The following is a 20,139-nucleotide window of genomic DNA, read 5'->3' on the forward strand; positions in this document are numbered from 1 at the left end:
AGGAGAGATTGGTGATGTTCAGATATTTCTTAGAGCAAATATGAGTATCTGAAATCATCAGACCAGAATGAATGACAAATAACTGAGACAACTGTGGCTTCCTAAACTGCACTTGCTCCAAAGCTATGGTGTTAATATAGCATTTAGGGCTGTACAAAGAGAGAGAGAGAGTGAGATTTAACCTTTCTTAAGAGTGATATAAGAGGCAGTTTGACAGCCTCAAGAACAGAGATAATTGGTTGTTGAAGTTACGGATTACAGATAGCCAGCAAGTGAGCTGAAGGCGAGGTGTTTCCAGGATCTCAATGTACTGAATAAAAACAGACATTAAATGTTACTGAAACATTAAGGCAGAGCTATGTAGATAATTACAATTGCAATCCTTGTTACAGCTGTGGACTGGAAGGGGTGGGCTTCACACTCCTGGCATTGCATGCCACTCTGGCTTAAACAAATGGAAATTATGGTCTGGTTGCATTTTTTTAGGCAAATGGCTGCTCTGCAGAACACTGCCTTCTTGCTTATGCAGCCTGCAAAAGCTGTCAGGCTCAAGGTCTGTGCAGACCCTACTGCTGTAGCAGAAGCTTGGGCCTGCTAGTAGCTTGCAAGAGAGCAACCACCTCAGTGTGGTGAACCCAGAGGAACATCTCTGTTTATTGAAGTTTAGCTGCTGCTGTACTAGAAAACCTTGTCTTCTGAGACAGCAAGTATCTTCCGTGTGTCACAGAGCTGAAGCTAACTCGTACCCAAAGCCCTCCAGTGGGAATGTGTCTGGAAGTACATTTCCAGGACCTTACTGATTTCCATGATTTCCATGGTTTCCATATGGCAAAGACATGGACCTGCTTATAGCACTGCTGCCTTAATCTGTTGCCAGAGATTGGAGACATGTTGTTTGCTGTGAGTAGAATCGAGGGTTCAATTAAATGGTTTATCTAGACTGGGAAACTGATTACTTTGGTATGAACAAGTCTTTGTTTCTGATGTGAACTCTAGCAACATGCTTAAGAGATAGATGCAGCAATTGTCTGACCTGTTCTAGAGTGGGAAGGAACCAAAAATCCTGCAAAATTTAGTGCCTATCCCTGATGTAATGATAATTTCAATTTCTACTGCACTGTCTCCTTTGTGGCATATTTACATGGTAAGTCACAGATTTCTAATTATTTATTTCATCTGTCTCTAGTATATTTTGCACTTTTTTTTTCTTTTGTAGTTTATGTAGATTTATTTGCTTTATTACCAATTTGCATTCTGAGAATAAGTCTTCTATAATGAAAAACACAATTCCTTGCAAGCAGGATTGGTTTCCTTCAGAAATCTGTCATTCCCTGATTAGCATGTTACATTTAGTCATCACTAATTGCAGTTAGCTGCGATTAATACAATGCTTAAATAAACAAATGCTCTGGTCTAAGTCAATGTTACTCATAATGGATGATTTCCACTTAAGTTTCTGAAACACAAGATGTGGCTGCATTACTTAGACACTTACGTTCACGTGGAAATATAACAATTTAGGTCACATCTGTTTTTCAGTCAGTCATTAGCATGTTATTAACAATTAAGTCCCAGCAGCAAGTTTGATTGCAAGTGAGTAATGCAGTGGGAAGCTGAAATGGGTGTGGTTTTTCAATTACTCTTAAAGGTTTGGGGTTATGGCTTTCCAGTTTCCTTTTTTTTTTTCTTTTCCCTTTTTGTTAGCCTGCTTCAGAAGCACTCAGTGGGAAAGCAATGAAGCAGGAGGTGTGTATATTACTAGATCTTTCCATGTTTCCCCTTCACTGGTTTTGATTTTGTAGACGGTGAAATGCAAGAAGTGAGCCAAACGCCATTCCTTCTACTTGGTGCTGGATGTATGTTAGAGAGTTATATTCTCAGATGGAGGATGTTTTTTTACTAACTGTGAACAGGACTAAGTTACTGTGGACCAGAAAACTTGAGCTATGGTGGAAAACCCCTCATGTGGTGGCTGTAGCAAAATAATACCTTTCCCAACAGTGAATTTAAGCCAGCATTTGGTGGAGAATGTAGCTTGAATCATGACTCCCTGTGGTCCAGAAACCACTCAGATTAAGATACGTGGTTTCCCTAACATCTGTCAAGTGCTGTTGGAAACCACTCTGGCTGGGCTGTAAGGTGAGCAACATTACATGGGTGGTATGAATTCCCTGCAGAAATCAGAGGATGGAGGAGAGGGAAGGGGAGACAGAAAATAACTTTCAGCCAGATATACATACAAAAAAAGCATCAGTGTATATTTTAAAAACATCATCTAACAGTTCTTTAGAGTTTCTATGTATGTGTGCTTAATGAATGAGAAAAAGGAAAAGTTCTGTTTCTCAGAGAAAACAGTGACTTGGAAACTGAGAAATGTGAGCACAAATGTTCTACCTCACCTTGGGCTTGGGCTTGTGTGTGTGATGGGTTGAACGGTGTACTGCACATGGAGTCTGCACTTGATTGGGGCTTAGGAATAAACCTCTCTGAAATGAGGCTATGTATTGTTGACACTCTCACCAGGAGGTTGCTTGCCTCTGCCCTGATCCATGGTTTTGTGTCCCAGTGGGACACCTGGACCATCGCTTCCAGCCTAGAGATTATCTGAAAGCCAGATATTCTTTGATGTGCATGTGCTTCACAGCATCCTAGGCAGTACTTGTGAGATATAGATGCCTTTGCTGCCATAATGAAGGTTTACTTAAACTAACTTAGGGAAGGATTGGGAGCATATGGAACAATGAATGTGAGATTAACTCAAGATATTAATGTGAAACTGTGACCATTTTTGTCAGCATTCAGTGTGTCATGAGTCACATTCACTGATGAAGGAATCGACAGTAGAAATATGTATTTCCTTTTTTGTTTTAGTTTCTGTGCACCCCATCCCCCGCCCCCCCAAGAAAAAGTATTTATATTTATTTATATTAAATTTATTATATTATTACTATTAAATAATAAATATACAAATATGCTGTAATCCAGCACATAAGTCTCATCTTGCCTCAGTGAATAAAAGCTACTCAGATATTAGATGGGTTCTTTGCCCACAGTGCCCAGAACTGTTCCAATCTGCTTTCCACGCTAAAACTGTATCATAGCTTTTGATTGTCTCAAAGTTCCTCCTGTCTTGTTCTCTGTGGCACAAATGGCATCATCAAATAATAATTTCCCCTTGCCATGTTCTTTACGAGCCTCATCTTTAAATATTTAGTGTTGAGCTCTTTGCTAGCAATGCTAATGCATTTTGAAATATTCTGCGTTGCACATCGGTTTTCTGGTCTTTGATTTCTTTTAATTACTCTCAAATTTACTGTAGAGAAAAAAGCAATGGCAATGGAGAATATTAGGAACTGAATCTGAGAACTGGAAACAGAGTGCAGAAAGAAGCCTTTTACTTCAGAACTGCTGGTAGGAATCCAGCTCAGTTTCAGACTTAGTAAAAATCATGACTGTGTGATGGTTTCTTGGTGCCCTGCTCTATACAGTCATAAATGAGTCAGAGTCCACATCACACAAACCACCAGAACAATTAGTGCTACTGTAATTGGGATCCTGCTGGCAGCATCAGTGGAAAGGGCAGGGACTGAGCATGGAAACTGAGCAGCTTTCTCCCTGCTCCTTCAGGTCACCTCAGAGACATAACTGTGAGAGGAAGCATAGGAGTGAATAGCTCAGAGGTATCTATCTCCCCTTCTGGAGGAAAATGGAAGACCTTACTTGCCAAAACTGACAGTCTGACACACGCTTACAAACATATTCAAGAAAAATAAGTATCATTAATGTTGAATGTGTAAAAGCATGACATTTTATATACCATATATCTATATGTATGGTTGAAAAACTAATTAAAAAATCCAAAGTTCTGGCTTAAAATAGTAGGAACAGGGCTAAACAAATATTATAAAGCATGACCACCGCTAGCAACAACCGCTTCCTTCAAAAACAGGGAAATCCCACTCTTTTATTAAACGATTGAGCAGTCTCTTCAATTTGAATCACAGAATGACCCGGGTTGGAAGGGATCTCAGGGATCATGTAGTTCCAACCCCCCTGCCTAGCAGGGCCACCAAACATACACATTTACTAGATCAGGTTGCCCAGGGCCCCGTCCAACCTGGTCTTGAACACCTCCAAGGACGGGGCATCCACAACCTCCCTGGGCAGCCTGTTCCAGGATCTAACCACTCTCTTAGTAAAGAACTTCCCCCTAACGTCCAACCTAAATCTTCCCTCTTTTAACTTAAAACCATTTCCCTTAGTCCTGCTATTGTCAGCCCTTTCGAAGAGTTTACTCCCCTCCTGGGAGTAAGTTCCCTTCAGGTACTGAAAGGCTGCAATGAGGTCACCCCGCAACCTTCTCTTCTCTAGGCTGAACAAACCCAGCTCCTTCATCTTGTCCTCATAGGGGAGGTGGTCCAGCCCCCTGATCATTTTCATGGCCCTCCTCTGGTCCCTTTCCAAAATCTCCATGTCTTTTTTGTACTGAGGGCTCCACACCTGGACACAGTACTCCAGATGGGGCCTCACAAAAGCAGAGTAGAGAGGGACAATCACCTCCCTATCCCTGCTGACCACCCCTCTCCTGATGGAGCCCAGGATCCCATTTGCTTTCCGAGCTGCCAGAGCGCACTTCTGACTCATGTTGAGTCTTTCGTCCATCAGGACCCCCAGGTCCTTCTCTGCTGAGCTGCTCTCAAGGACCACTCCTCCCAGCCCGTACAGGTGCCTGGGGTTCAGTCCCTCCTAGGCAAAAAGGAAGGAGTGCTTGCACTGTTCAGATACTCTCTTTGGAAATGAAAATGTGGATTGATAGATGTTGCTTTTTATTTGGAGCTGATTCTTTGATGTCACGGAAGCACTGACTGAAAGGAGAGTGATCAGCAGCACAGGGCACCATAAACACCGTACTTCAGAGAAGTCTGGGGATCTGGGGTGCACATGAATCACAGAATGGTGTAGCGGAGTTGGTCCAGTACCTGAAATTGTCACCTCCACTAAGTTGTCAGCTTTAGTAGTAGGGAGTTCCTTGGCTTAGAATGATGTGCTACCACCAGGAAAACTACCTCCAGCGGGAAAGTCATCCTGTACTATCAGGAATGAGTTTAGCTCTGTAGTTCCCACAAGCTTCAAACAGGTAGGCTGTGAAGATGTCTTACATATGCTGAAAAAAGTGGTCGATGTGATTGGAATTTCTGAGTAAAGAAAAAATAAAAAGAATGTGCTGAATTGGATGTCAGATTAGCAAACTAAGATTAGCATTAGCAGTTCTGAAAGATTCTGAGGCACCTGTTTGTGAATGCAGGCCAAATTCAACTAGAATAGTCTAAGAACTTCAAGTTTCCACTGCAGTTCCTTTTAAACAAAATGCTTTGACTTTTCTTGGTAAAATGGTTCAAAACCTTAATTTAAATAGTTTTAAATCACTTTTAAAAGCACCTCAAGAGAAGGAAGTTCATTTCTCAGTGTGAGGAATTCACTCTGACCCAACAGAAAAAAAATCATGTTTGTTGTGTGTATGAGCATGTGCATGTGTTTGTGGCAAGTCTGACCACAAAGCCAAAAGAAAACTCATTAATTCCCCTGCTGCTACAGCTGTAACCTACAAAATACCTGCATTTGTATTTTTTGGGGCTTCTCTTCAGCAGATAATGCTGACAGATTGCATAGATGTGTTTGTACAAAGGAGCTGAAGATTCATTTCCAGTTGTGTGCTGTGCACAATTTGAAACCCAGGTCTGTGGATATGGAAGAATAGGGTAATTCCCTGCTCTTCAGCCTCATATGGGATATCACTGTATCATGGGGGTAGAAGGAAATAAACACATCTTTTCATGAAGAGAAGTATTGCAGGGCACTACAAAGAGGTGAGGGCAGACTTCAAAGTCTCTGGGAGTTGAGGAGGTAATAGCACCTCGAACACAGATTTCAGAGTTTAAAAAGGGAAGGGAAAAAAATGCAAGAGGATTTGAGTATCCTATATCACACCATGGGTTTCTTTTAGTGAAGAGCATGTGGTGCATACTTTTCCCTTTTCTATGGCCAGTGCTGAATTCCTCAAGGGACTGGTGATTCTGCAGGCACGGTGCTGTGGAAAGCTCCATCCCTGGGCAGTGCCAGCCGTGCCCTCAGCAGGCAGGAGCAGAGGGTGACAAGGGCTTGTCGTTAAGCAAGGGAAAGGCTGTGCAGAAGCTTTCCACGTTGGATTGGCCAAAGCAAGAGGCTGAGTTTAGCAGGGGCTGGATTTATGAGAACAGCAGCACTGGTGGGATGAGAGGCATAAATGGCTAAAAAAAAAGCTTTTTAGAGTGGGCTTTGTATTGTAATAAAACCGTTTGTTTCTGCTAGCCAGCATAAGTGATCTGGGTTTATGAGTAGCTGATGTTTCATGCAATAATTCGTGCAGTGGAAATATATTTGTCTATCTCAAGTGTCTGTTGCTTGGCAAGCAGATGACTGGTCTTATTATTAGATGGGCTGCTCTTTACGCAGGCAGGGAGGGTACAGCTCCTTGTTAACTTAAAGAAAAACCCATAAAGTTCTGTGCCATGATGCATAACATCACAGAGCGGTACGTGTGGCAGCAACACATAAACCCCACTGAATAAAATAATACAGGATAAGGTCACCACTGAGAAACACAAAATTAGTCTTTTTTAAAGATCCCTCCATGGTAAGTCAGAGGCCAGCAAATGAACTGTCTCTGCAAATTTCTTGCTGTAGTGAACAAGGCTGCATGTGAATGAAGCCATGATATAAGATTTGACTTGTTAGTCAGTAAAAATCCTTTAAATCTGTAACTCCAGAATTCATTTTACAAATGATTTTACTTTACATATTTCTTTGGAGAAAACTGAAACGATTTGCCGTTTACGCATATTCAAAAGCCTCCTATTTCCAAGACTATAAAGGAAACCTTAAAAAGAAATTACTTCCTCAACTTGGATAGCATGGATTAAAAAGGAACAGACGAAAAAATAAAAGAGAAAATCTCAACTGTCTTTTTATGAAGTGTCTTTTAATAAAGTGTAAATATATATTTATAAATTATATATTTATAAATATATATATATTTATAAATTATTAGGTGTCTTTTTATAAATTGTATTTTTATAAATTTTTATAAATTCATAGCAGGTGGTTGGGAAGCAGACTTAAAACCTTATAGCAGATTGTTTTGTTTGTTATGTATACTTCATTTGATGTTACACATTTGCTTGAGTGGTAGCCTTCCGTGTTGTGAATGCTCCTTCAGTGCATTTTTTCAGGCACTCAGAATTGGACATCGTATAAAATATATCTGCTTATAACATTGTAAATTCATGTATAAACTCTCACAAAGCCTTTGGTTTTTTGTACACACACATAAAAGCTTGATTTTACTGTTCTTGAAGTTAAGTATTTGCACTTATAATAGCACAAGGAGGTCTAGAACGTTTCTTTAAACATCAAAACTTTATAAGTAGTACTCAGATATAGGAATTGGGTAGCATACCCTTAAGTGTATGTGACTTTCCACATTTTCCATGCACTCCTTTCTGAACATGTACAGTGTGAAAATCTGAGTTATGTGAAGTAATGGTGCTGCTCAGCAGTGTTCTTAAGGAGTAACCCTAGAAAGTGTGCAAGCTATTAAAGAAATCCTATTCCTTTCCTTTATCCCTCAGGAATATTGTAAGAATGTGATTTTTTTGTTTGTTTTTGAGAGATACTTCTGAATGTATGACTCTCAAGTGACAAAACTGTATTGATTTCTCTGGCCTTGTTACAAAAATTATTTAATGAAGGGGATTCTAGGAATATCAATTGTTTGAGGACAAAACTAACTCGGAAGTGCTGTTATTTTGCACACACTGCTATTTAAAGTACCTTTAATGTAATGGCTTTCAGCAAGTCCATTCTGTGAGGACTGCTGTCAAATAAACCCTTACGTTTCCCTGCTTAGCAAAAGCTTTGTACTGTTTGAAGTAATGTGCTGTTAATTGCTTTCTTCGTAAGCTGCTGGTTGGAAGAGACTGTGTAAATAGGAGTTTCACATTAGCAAGCAGCAATAATTAGAGATGCCTGGCTTTTTGAAGGGGAAGAGGTCAGATTCTCTTGAATTAGGGAGAATGTAGGCTTTGGACCCAGACTTGTATCTTAGGTGCAGGGAGTCTGAGTCCCCCAAAAATCTTAATACCCTCACAACCCTGCTGGGTATTAAGGTTCAGAAGATAAATGTTGCCACCTAATGGTGAATATTTATTATACAGTCTTCATGTTTAGCCTCCTGTTACCTTTCTCTGCGTACATAAATGCAAGTCCTTCCTTTATAAGGGACTAAAGGAATACAACGGATTTTATTCAGATTTCACCTGAAATGGGACCTACTAGCTTATCGGAAGAAGATACTGCAGCTGGCTGTGACATCCCAGCCATCCATTTTAAATGAGTTTTAACTTCTTAATGCTTTCTCTCTGAATTCAGATATAGACGAGTGTTCCTTTGAAAGGACCTGTGATCACACCTGCATCAACTACCCTGGAAGCTTTGAATGTCTCTGCCATAAAGGCTACACCTTGTATGGACTGACGCACTGTGGAGGTTTGGAAATAGTTTTCCTCACCTGTTTGCTTGTTTGCTTTGTGAGCTATTTACTGAGCCACACGCTCTTAAGCTGAATATTTTAGAACAGGAGGTGATAAGATGAGCCAAAACAGTAAAAGCTAGAATAGCGTGATCTGGGTGTCACTGAAATTTAAGCCTCTCAAATTGGCTGAATTATTCCCCGAAGAATGTAAAAAACAATGGACTGGCATTTTTGTCATGGTGGAAAACACAGCAGCCTCAGAACAGATGAGAAGCCTGCAGCTCTGAGCCTTGCTGTGTGGATGCTGCTGTTCTTCTGCAGGTGCCAGAGGAAGATGTGGCCAATTGGACAAGGCTTGTGTTTGTTAATTGGTGTAGGACCTAGTGTGCGCTGAAACCTAGTCCCTTGTTTGATTCCTACCTGTACCTCACATCTGACTTCAGGCTGGGTCACAAGGTTCCAGACCTGGGGACTGGGAAGAGTTGACTAGAACTCAAGCACTGTTCCTGCAGGCCATGTAGATTCACTCATAGACAGGCACGTGGAGCTCAAAACGTGATTCAAGAGTGGTTTGGAAAAGTAGGTAGGCACTCAGTATGTCAGCCCTTATGGCCTGACCTCCCTTAAAAATACATGCAGTGACAGTTTTTCTACTACTATCACCTTTTGAGGCCTGTCATTACACTAGGGTTTGAGCAGTTAAGCCTTTGACATTTTTCTGTCTAATGTAATATACATTATTGTCCAGATGCTGCAAGACTTTCAAGAATGTTATGCATCTCATGAGAACTTCTAAGAATTTCACTGTAACTAATCCTGACGAGAAACTTAGTTGTGTCATATGGCCTTAAGGGAAATGGCCTCAAGTTGTGCCAGGGGAGGTTTAGGTTGTATATCAGGACAAACTTCCTTACAGAAAGGGTTGTTAAGCACTGGAATAGGCTCCCCAGAGAGGTGGTTGAGTCACCATCCCTGGATGTGTTTAAAAACCATTTGGATGTGGTGCTCAGGGACATGATTTAGCAGAGGGTTGTTAGTTAGGGTAGTATGGTTAGGTTATGGTTGGACTTAATGACCTTAAGGTCTTTTCCAACCTGAGCAGTTCTATGGTTCTATGATTCTATGGATATGTGTAAATCATTACAGAAAAAGGAGCTATGCATGTGTCTGGGGACAAATGCATGCAAAGTATGCTGAACTGTTTGACAAGTCTGTTGTCTGCATTACACATTTATAATAGATGTAAATGTAGAAGATGTAGAAGGTACAGATATTCTTATGCACACAACATTTCAATGCACGTGTATGTACAGTATACACAGGGATACTGTGCAAGCATCGTTAATGTTCTTCTCAATATAATTATGTTTTCAGATATTGATGAATGCAGCATCAGCAATGGCAGCTGTGACTATGGGTGTCTGAATACAGTTGGAAGCTATGAGTGTGTCTGTCCACCCGGAAAGAAACTGCACTGGAATAAAAAGGACTGCGTTGGTAAGTGTATAAGTCGCTGACCCAGAGGTGGCTGTGGTGCTGCTCCCATTCTCCAAAAGACAAATGATAGAAAGTACTGCAAGTGCCGCTGTGTGTCAAATCTGAATATCTGTTCTAATTGTTATTGTGTATCCTTTAGGCAGATTATTTTGTCTTCTAGAAGCACAGCTTGAAACAAATCTTGGTCATGGCTACATTTCTGTAAGGTTTTAATTCGATTTTCATATTTTTATTGAGAATGGCATACATTTGGTCTTTCGTAGTCAAATTTAAGTTGTTGCTTTTTTTGTTTGCTTCCTTAAACCATGAATATCTTATGGTATGGATGTCAGGACCTGATGACTATTGCCTAACTGGGAGCAAGACACAAAAATAAAGGGGAGGCTTTATTTAAAAGGGAATGTCCTGACAGACTGAGGGAAAGCACTGTACTCTGGAGTAGAGAGCACTGTACCAGCCTCTCACATCATGCAATTGTGACATTTTTCCACTTACATGGACAGAGCAGTATGGAAGGTACTTTATAGTGGCAGGGTTTCAGCTGGCATTCAGCCATTGCTACTGACTTTCTCCCTAGGTTCCAGTAAGAACCTCATTTTCCCCACTTACCTTCAGGTGCACTACCTTCACTGCTATGTAGAGAACTAAGGACTGTAAAAATAAGAAATGGTTAGCTCTTGGGTTTGTTTTTAATTAACTATCCCCTATATCTACCTTGCAATGTACTAGTTAGCCCTCTGGAAAAGGCCTGGTATACACTTAAACCACAGAACTCCCTCAACCTACTAAGAATGTTTTTCCCATAGTAAGAACTTGTATTGAAATATTTTCCTGGTTGTATATTTCTCTTCATTATTTGGAATACTCAGTTGGAAGGTGGAAAATAGAACATTCTTTTCCATTAATGGACACCGTTTTCTTTGATGAAATTAATGAAGCTTAAAATTAGTGTCACCTCCCTGCTGTGTTCTACAATTACAGTAACAAAATCCTCTTTTGCTGAGAAATGATGCTTTGCATCTGTGTTTTTCTCCTCAGTCCAAAGAAATAATCTCTTTCCAAACATCACCAAAGCAACATTAAAGGCTTTTGGAGGGAGATAAGTAGAGGATGGTTATTGCTGTATTTCAGATGTGAACATCAGATGTGTTTAAAGGACTTGTAATTTATACTTAAACAGCAGTGAGGCCAGGAACACAATCCAAATGGTGGCTCCTGGGACCCTTCCTCTGTACTCAGGCCAAGCCAGGAAGGCTCATTCCAGCCACATTTCAATTGGCCTATTTCATCCCAACTTTAGTCAGCTCTTCCTGAAGTCTGACCAACCCAAAACTGTCCTACAGAACTCAGATGCTGCAGCTCTGATCTCTCCTCTACCTTGCTGTGGTCCAGTGGTGAGGTAGAGAGTAGGAAAAAATGGCACTTCTGCAGCAACAAGGCCAGTTAGAGCTAAACAGGAGTCAGCCAGGTCCTCCTTGCAAGGTGAGCATGATTGGATGAAGAAGGAAAGGAAAGGGAAAGGGAAAGGGAAAGGGAAAGGGAAAGGGAAAGGGAAAGGGAAAGGGAAAGGGAAAGGGAAAAGGAAAGGGAAAGGGAAAGGGAAAGGGAAAGGGAAAGGGAAAGCATATGTACCTGAACATGTGTTTATACAGGGCTGAAGCAAGAACTGCTCTACACACACCTGCCTGATATTCAGCCATGTGATGCAGCATGATCCATCTGGATAAAGAGGTGCCCAGCACTACAGCCACCAGTCAATCCAAACAATAAAACTTTGGAGGAAATGACTGGAGGAAAGTAAGCAGTGAGGCTGCCTTAGTGCAGATACTGATGGCACCTACTGGCTGTAGCTGAGAATGCATCTGGTCATTTATAAGGAAAAGTATATTTAAATAATACTTAGTACCAAAAGATGTCAGATTAAAATAAATGCAGTATCTTAATTATCAGTTGCATACCATCATCTTTAGGGTGAAGCACAGAACTGGTCCGGCAACTCAATAATTTCATGTAGGTTCAGCTAAAACACAAACTGTCCCTCACCCAAATGCAAAGAGCAGTTTGTGAGTAAGACCTACAGGGTATTCTAACTTTGTCTTGCTGTGAAGCCATGAAGAGCAATGGGACACATCCATTTATGAGCTGTAGTGTGCCTTGTGTGGTGGGTGCTGATGAGGAGCAGCTGATATTTATGTACCATAGCTTGGGGATGTTTAACAGGGGCTGAAAGGATCAATGGGACCATCTACTCCCAATCTCAGCATCTGCTGCCTCACCTCTGCCCAGATGGGAAGTTTTCTACTTCCAGAGTCATAAGCATGGAACTGAAATATAAGCCTGTGAGAACTGCTTTCACTGGCAATCTAAATAAACAGACCTTTGTGAGAGGGATTCTTGTGTATGTTGTTGTCGTTGTCCTGCTGAACCAGAGAGCTGGGCCTCCAAAAAAGGGGGACAGGACTTGTCATGTCATTAATATTACCTATTACTTCTGTGATGATATTGTGCGTGCAGCATTATGCTCATAAGTAGAGATACCTGCATTTCAAAGTACAGATCTGGACCTGGTCCATCCCAAAAAAAGAAGAAAGGAATTAAAGACTCAGATTGTAGACCTAAAAATCTGAAGGAGTTTCATTTCCAGCTTCAAGCTTGAGATCCAAATGTTCTCTTTCCTGTTAAATGCTTATTTCAGAAGTGCCTGCACCTGTGATTTTTCTTGGTTGCCACTTTACGTTTCATTTTCTCACTGTTGTGAAGAAGTGGATGCATGGGGTTCTGGGTTGGGCAGCTTCTGATTTTTCTTCTTTTGTCCTCAGAGATGGTGAAATGTCTCCCAAATGCCAAACCAGCTCCCCAGACTCAACTAGTGTGTAGTAAGACGGGAGGAATAGAGAGCTGCTTCCTATCATGCCCCTCCAATACCCTTTTTGTTCCAGGTTTGTACAAAATACCTGTTCTCTGAAGTGATATAGTTCTCTAGCGTGTGACTTGATGATTCTTCTCTGCTAATGTACACATGACTCTTGCATTCAGTTTTTGTTACGGACAACTGTAAGCATGCAAAAGTTCTCTATAAATTTTGTTCAAGCATTCAGATGATTAAATACAAGAACTGATCACCTGTTACATTAATTTTTGTTTCTGCCAAGAAATGTGTCAATCTGAAGCTAACTTCATTACTAATGTACATGATTTACTTTCTAAAGCACAGAGATGATAAAAGCACAAGGATTCTGCCATGAACAAACACAGTAAAATATTTCTGATCTGTGCACCATGGAATTACTTAATTGTTGGTTAATCTCATGCCAAACAAACTGTAGTCAGTGCTGTAAAGAAGTAGCCTTTGGTAAACTACTTCAGCCACTTAAAATCCAAATTCATGCCTCATTATTTGGCAGTATTAGTGTGCTCAGACATGGCACATTGGTGCTGAGAGTGCCAAGTGGAACAGGTATTTTGTGAGGTTGATGCCGTGCATGCTGTGTGTTCTGCTTCACAGATTCGGAGAACAGCTACACGTTGAGCTGTGGTGTTCCTGTCCAGCAAAGCAAGGCTCAGCAGAAGAGCAATGCCACCCTTCCCAGCTGCGCAGGTAGGTGCTGTCCTGCTCACCTGGGCATTGGCCTCTGGGAGGTAGGTGATGGAGGTCTCCTAAACCACTAAGGAGATGCGAGATAGTTCTGAGGTTACACAAGTCCAGATTTAAGAGTTACATTCAACAAGGGCAAGCTCTGGAGTAAATTATTTTCCACAGTCCAGAATAACAGAACTGTAGTGGTTGGTAAGGATCTCCAGAGATCATCGAGTCCAACTCCCCTGCCAAAGCACGTTCCCTACACCAGGTCTCACGGGTACGTGTCCAGGAGGGTCTTGAATATCTCCAGAGAAGGAGACTCCACAAACCCCCCTGGGCAGCCTGTTCCAGTCCTCCATCACCCTCATCATAAAGAAGTTCTTGCGCACATTCATGCAGAACTTCCTGTGTTCCAGTTTCTGGCTGCTTTCCCTTGTCCTGTCTCCATACACAGCTGAAAAGAGTCTGGCCTCACTACTTTGCCCCCCACACCTCAGATATTTATGAACCTGGATCAGATCCCCTCTCAGTCTTCTTTTCTCAAGGCTAAACAGACCCAGTTGTCATGGTTTTACAATTTTGTAATTTTGCTATCAGTATTAAATTTAATTATTTATATATATTAAGTATTTAATGCACCCCAGTGTGCTATTGGCCTTTTTGGCCACAAGGGCACACTGCTGGCTCATGGCCAACCTGTCATCCACCAGAGCATCCAGGTCCCTCTGTACATCTGACATTGAGCACATAAAAATGGCACTTCTTCACAGCTTGGGAGACAAGAAGCTCAGCGGGAGCACAGCAGCCAAAGACAACAGTGCTGCCCGGTGGTCAGCTACAAAGACCTTGCTGAAGAGCATGGAGGTTCTGGGCATTGCATTTCTATAACCAGAAAGGTTACAATATTTTTATGAGCACATTTAGTGTTTCATTCGTCTTGTTCACAGAAGTGGCTGGATCATTTTGCAGGCATTTCAAAATTTCAAAAGCTGATGCTCAGAATAAAATAAAATCAGCTCTAGAAGGTGAAGTCTGGCAAAATTAGAAGCAGTTGAAACAGCATCCAGTGGAGGGAAGTATCAGCCCATTTTACACAACAATACCTGCCATGCTTCTCTCCAGTTTCCCTGCTCTCTAGCCATGTACTTGTTATATGTTTGGAATGCAACATGAAGTATGATGCTGCTTGGAGCCCATCTGTCTGCCTGTGCCACAGGGGCCAGTAACCTCCATAATGCTTTCAGGGTTACACAGTATCAAAGTCTTGTGCGAGTTGGAAGGGACCTTAGAGATCATCGAGTCCAACCCCTGGGATTCGAGCCTCCTGTGTAGCAGAGCGGCACTTCTACCACTTGCGCCACAGGGGGATTCAAACCCAGGACTTCAGTGTTGCAAAGTGGCGTCCTTAAACACTGCGCCACTGGGGTTGCTCCCCATTGCATCATCACTTACTTTCAACACCCTTTTACCTGCTCCAGCTCCAAGGGGCAGCCTGCAGGAGCAGGAAGGTGACAGGCCGTGCCATACCTTTTACACCATGGAATCTGTAAGGAGGTCAGTCAGCAGTTGCATTTTTTAAGCACTACATTCTTGGAGCCTTTAAAGTTATGACTGGCCTGGATCTAAAGCTGAAGAAAAAAATCCTGCAGGCTATAGACCACCATCAAATACAGGTATTTCCTTTGGATAGTTTTCTGTTGTCAACAGTTTAACTCCATTAAGCTACTGTTACTACTGGTTGCCATTAGCAAGAGCAGAGCTACAGCCAAATAGCATAGAATCACAGAATCACAGAATCACAGAATTACCCGGGTTGGAAGGGACCTCAAGGATCATGTAGTTCCAACCCCCCTGCCTAGCAGGGCCACCAAACATACACATTTACTAGATCAGGTTGGCCAGGGCCCCATCCAACCTGGTCTTGAACACCTCCAAGGACGGGGCATCCACAACCTCCCTGGGCAGCCTGTTCCAGGACCTAACCACCCTTCTAGTAAAGAACTTTCCCCTAACATCCAACCTAAATCTTCCCTCCTTCAACTTAAAACCATTTCCCCTAGTCCTGCTATTATTAGCCCTTTCGAAGAGTTTACTCCCCTCCTGGGAGTAAGTTCCCTTCAGGTACTGAAAGGCTGCAATGAGGTCACCCCGCAACCTTCTCTTCTCCAGGCTGAACAAACCCAACTCCCTCAGCCTGTCCTCATAGGGGAGGTGCTCCAGCCCCCTGATCATCTTTGTGGCCCTCCTCTGGACCCTTTCCAAAATCTCCATATCTTTTTTGTACTGAGGGCTCCACACCTGGACACAGTACTCCAGATGGGGCCTCACAAGAGCAGAGTAGAGAGGGACGATCACCTCCCTATCCCTGCTGACCACCCCTCTCCTGATGGAGCCCAGGATCCCATTTGCTTTCCAGGCTGCCAGAGCGCACTACTGGCTCATGTTAAGTTTCTCATCTATCAGGACCCCTAGGTCTTTTTCAGCCGAGCTGCTCTCAAAGACAACTCCTCCCAGCCTGTACAGGTGCCTGGGGTTCTTCTGGCCCAAGTGCAAAACCTTGCACTTTGCCATGTTGAACCTCATTAGGTTCACCCGAGCCCAGCTTTCCAGCCTGTCAAGGTCCCTCTGAATGGCATCTGTTCCCTCCACCGTATCGACTGCACCACTCAGCTTGGTGTCATCAGCAAACTTGCTGAGGGTGCACTCCATTCCCTCATCGATGTCATTAATAAAGATGTTAAAGAGCACCGGTCCCAAGACAGACCCTTGAGGGACGCCGCTCGTTACCGGCCTCCACCTGGACATAGAGCCATTGACCACCACCCTCTGTCTGTGGCCTTTCAACCAATTGCTTATCCATCTAGTTGTCCACCCATCAAATCCACCTCCCTCCAATTTGGAGATGAGGATGTGATGGGGGACCATGTCAAAGGCCTTGCTCAGGTCCAGGTAAATGACATCGGTCGCCTTCCCTTCATCCACCAACGCCGTCACTCCATCATAGAAGGCCACAAGAATAGTTAAGCATGACCTTCCCCTGGTGAAGCCATGCTGGCTGTCTCGGATCACATGCTTGTTCTTTATCCGATCAAGCATGTTGTCCAGGAGGATCTGTTCTATAATCTTCCCAGGCACAGAGGTGAGACTCACCGGCCTGTAGTTACCCAGGTCGTCCCTGCTCCCCTTCTTGTAAATGGGAGTGACGTGACCCTTCCTCCAATCATCCGGGACCTCACCTGACAGCCACGACTTCTCAAATATGATGGAGAGCGGCTCAGCAACCACCTCAGCCAGCTCCTTCAGGACCCTGGGATGCACGCCATCTGGCCCCATAGACTTATACTCATTCAGTCTAAGGAGGCACTCTCGGACTTGCTCTACCCTTACAGTGGGGAGGGATTTACCTCCTTGGTCCCCACATGGAGGTATGGGGGTGCAAGACTTAGGGACGTGAAAAAGACTAGAATCCTGGCCACCAGTGAAGACCGAGGTGAAGAACTCATTCAGCACCTCAGCTTTCTCTTCATCTGTTGATGCCATTTCTCCTTTTAAATTTACCAGTGTAGGTACGCCCATTTTGGCCTGTCTCTTCTGGCCAATGTACCTGTAGAAGGTTTTCTTATTGTTTTTCACATCCCTCGCCAAGTTCAGTTCTGCCTGCGCCTTGGCTTTCCTGATCCCACATCTGCAAGTTCGGACGGCATCCCTGTATTCTTCCCGGGTGACACAGCCTTGTTTCCAGAGCTTGTACACCCCTTTCTTCACCCTCAGTTCTCTTAGCAGGTCCTTGCTGAGCCATGCCGGTTTTCTACCTCTCCTGCCCACTTTCTTAATCAGGGGAATGGAGACCTCTTGTGCTGCCAGGAGGGCATCCTTGAACAGTAGCCAGCTCTCCTCAACGTCCTTATCTTTGAGGGCAGCGCACCAGGGGATCTTGGCCAGCATTCCATTGAGTAGCTTGAAGTCTGCTCTTCTAAAGTTGAGCATCCTGGTCCTGCTCTTTGCCAGGCCCACATCGCTTGAGATCACAAACTCAACCAGGGCATGATCGCTGGAGCCCAGGCAGCCTCCAACCTTGACGCCTTTGATGATCTCCTCAGCGTTGGTGAGCAGCAGGTCCAGCAACGCTTGACCTCTGGTCGGTCTGTCCAATACCTGAACCAGAAAGCTATCATCAATGGATTCCAAGAGCCTTCTGGAGCTCTTGCAGCTCTCCGTGTGGTTTTCCCAACAGATGTCAGGATGGTTGAAGTCCCCCACCAGGACAAGAGCCCGTGAGCCAGACGCCTCACGCATCTGGAGCAAGAAAGCCTCATCAGCAGCCTCCCCTTGATCAGGTGGCCTGTAGTATACCCCTAATACCAGCTGACCTTTATTAGTCCCATCTCTAATCCTAACCCACAGGCTCTCAACCTGTTCTTGACTGTTTCTCATGGGGAGCTCCTCACAGTTTATCCAATCTCTGACATAAAGGGCGACTCCCCCACCCTTCCTACCTCGCCTATCTCTCCTAAAGAGCCTATAGCCATCGATGGTAGTATCCCAATTGTGGGAGTCATCCCACCATGTTTCTGTGATAGCAACAATGTCATAATTTTCAGAGTGCATCACAGTTTCCAGTTCCTCCTGCTTGTTACTCAGGCTCCGTGCATTAGTATAAAGGCACTTCAGCCGGGCTGTCCGTCTCACCACCTTCATAAGCGAAGGTGGGAAGCCACAGAGTCAGAAATAGGAATAGGAAGCCACAGAGTCAGAAAAAAAAAAAAAATGCTATCAGTGAACCTTTCTCATAATAAATGGCAGATTCACCCAAATCCCACAGCGATGTGCAGGCGTACTGGATGGGAGGAGTACGTGCAGAGCATGTGTAATACTAGCAGATTCATTGATCTGTCTGGGCTCAAGAGTAAGTGCTTGTGGGACATAATAAACTTAGGCAAACAGATCCCTTTCCAAGAGCTGTATACCTCTTGCTTAGTGTGTTTTCTACATTGCAGAAAGTCTTTTGAGTCTATTTTCAAAAGTAAATTTCAGGCTTCGTTTCATCTGCATCACAAACAATGGCTTTTTGTTGTTGTTGTTGTTCCACATCAACAGATTCCTTAGCCCCTCCAATCAAGCAGAAAGCTCGTTTTAAAATTAAAGATGCAAAGTGCCACTTACGGCCCCGCAGCAAGGAAAAAACAAAAGATGCTGGGAAGCAGGCTGTGTTAGGTACGTGGCTTTTTCTAACACATAAACAGCTTCGTAACTTTGGTTGTTTGTTTGCTTGTTCACGTAATTTGTCTTCACATCCCAGTCTTTTCATATTTGGATTTGAAATTAAGATCAAGTCAATTTCCACACTGTAGCTGGACAGTGCCATGAATTTGGATATGGCAGTGTTGAGATGTCACCAGTTGCTTTGAAAAAATCGTTGTCCAAAACTACATAAATTTGGATTTAAGCTGATCCTTTTTCTGACATTGGTCATGACGGAAATATTTTGAGACAAAATGCTATGACCAATGCAGTTAAAAGAAATAGTGTTGGTTCAGTTTGTTTTTTTCCAACCTAAGTTTATAAAAGAAAGCATATACTAGAAAAAGCTATTACTCATCTGCATTATATTGAATTATTATCCATAAGACAACCCCTATATGGGAAAGTTATACTCAAAATCTGATTTTTCATAGCCTTAAATCATATGTAACATTGGAATGAGTAGTTATGCTGTGAGAAGAAAGGTTTAGAAGAAGATTTAGACATAACTGCAACAAATCTGAAATGTAAATATAAAAGGATTTATTAGTCTGCATCAAAGCATTCAAATGTTATAAAAAAAAAACACGTGACAGTAAGGTTTGGGGCTCTATTATTGCTATTTTCTTAATTCATTTTTAAGGTTAAACACATTTAAACAGATTTTCATGACATTTATTTCTTGTCCTCCATCTCCTTGATACAATGGAGTAGATTAAACAATTAAAGAGTACATTTTTGCTGTGCATTTCCACAGCCAAAATATCTGAAGTTCATTTAATATTAACTTGTTGCTTAGAGGAACTTAGCAGCTTACAGAAGACGTCTACTGGTGTTATATTCTGTGTTGTGAGTCTGTCTTACCACCCATGCTAGTAAGAAGTCAAATGAATGCTGAAAAGAGATTTTGAGCAAGAGATTGCTCAAAGAGATAGAACACCAGTTAGTAGTTTCTTGAGGCCCACACTTGTGGTTTAGTCTCAGGCCTGCCATTCTAATGAATTTGTGAAACTTGACTCTCTTGCTTGGTGTAACCACAAAATGACTGGATGTAGTATTGCAGCTCTTACCTGATTTCTCTAAATAGTTTCCTAATCCTTACAAAGAAAAGATACAGGAAATTACAGGCATTATAGGTAACACTAAGCAGCTGAGCATCACTGCACCAGTGCTTTTGCCTCCTGCTTTCACCAACAAAAGGATCAAAGTGTCTAACTGCATTTGAAATGTTACGAAACCGGTCACTGCATTA

The 20,139-nt window shown here is 42.7% G+C and overlaps 1 protein-coding gene across 6 annotated transcripts in view; it reads left to right on the top strand.

The window, feature by feature from the left end:
* SCUBE1 (signal peptide, CUB domain and EGF like domain containing 1) overlaps positions 1–20,139 on the top strand; it is a 201,842-nt gene that overhangs the window by 164,954 nt on the left and 16,749 nt on the right. For all 6 annotated transcript variants that reach the window (XM_015869913.3, XM_015869923.3, XM_015869916.3 and 3 more), the window contains 5 exons: positions 8,467–8,583; positions 9,944–10,066; positions 12,886–13,005; positions 13,572–13,664; positions 18,744–18,860. In XM_015869913.3, the coding sequence (XP_015725399.2) occupies positions 8,467–8,583; positions 9,944–10,066; positions 12,886–13,005; positions 13,572–13,664; positions 18,744–18,860 (570 nt within the window). The remainder of the gene's footprint in view (positions 1–8,466; positions 8,584–9,943; positions 10,067–12,885; positions 13,006–13,571; positions 13,665–18,743; positions 18,861–20,139) is intronic.

The sequence above is a fragment of the Coturnix japonica genome, chromosome 1 (genome assembly GCF_054131305.1).
Source record: "Coturnix japonica strain WE chromosome 1, WE-NBRP24, whole genome shotgun sequence".
Taxonomy (NCBI): Eukaryota; Metazoa; Chordata; class Aves; order Galliformes; family Phasianidae; genus Coturnix; species Coturnix japonica.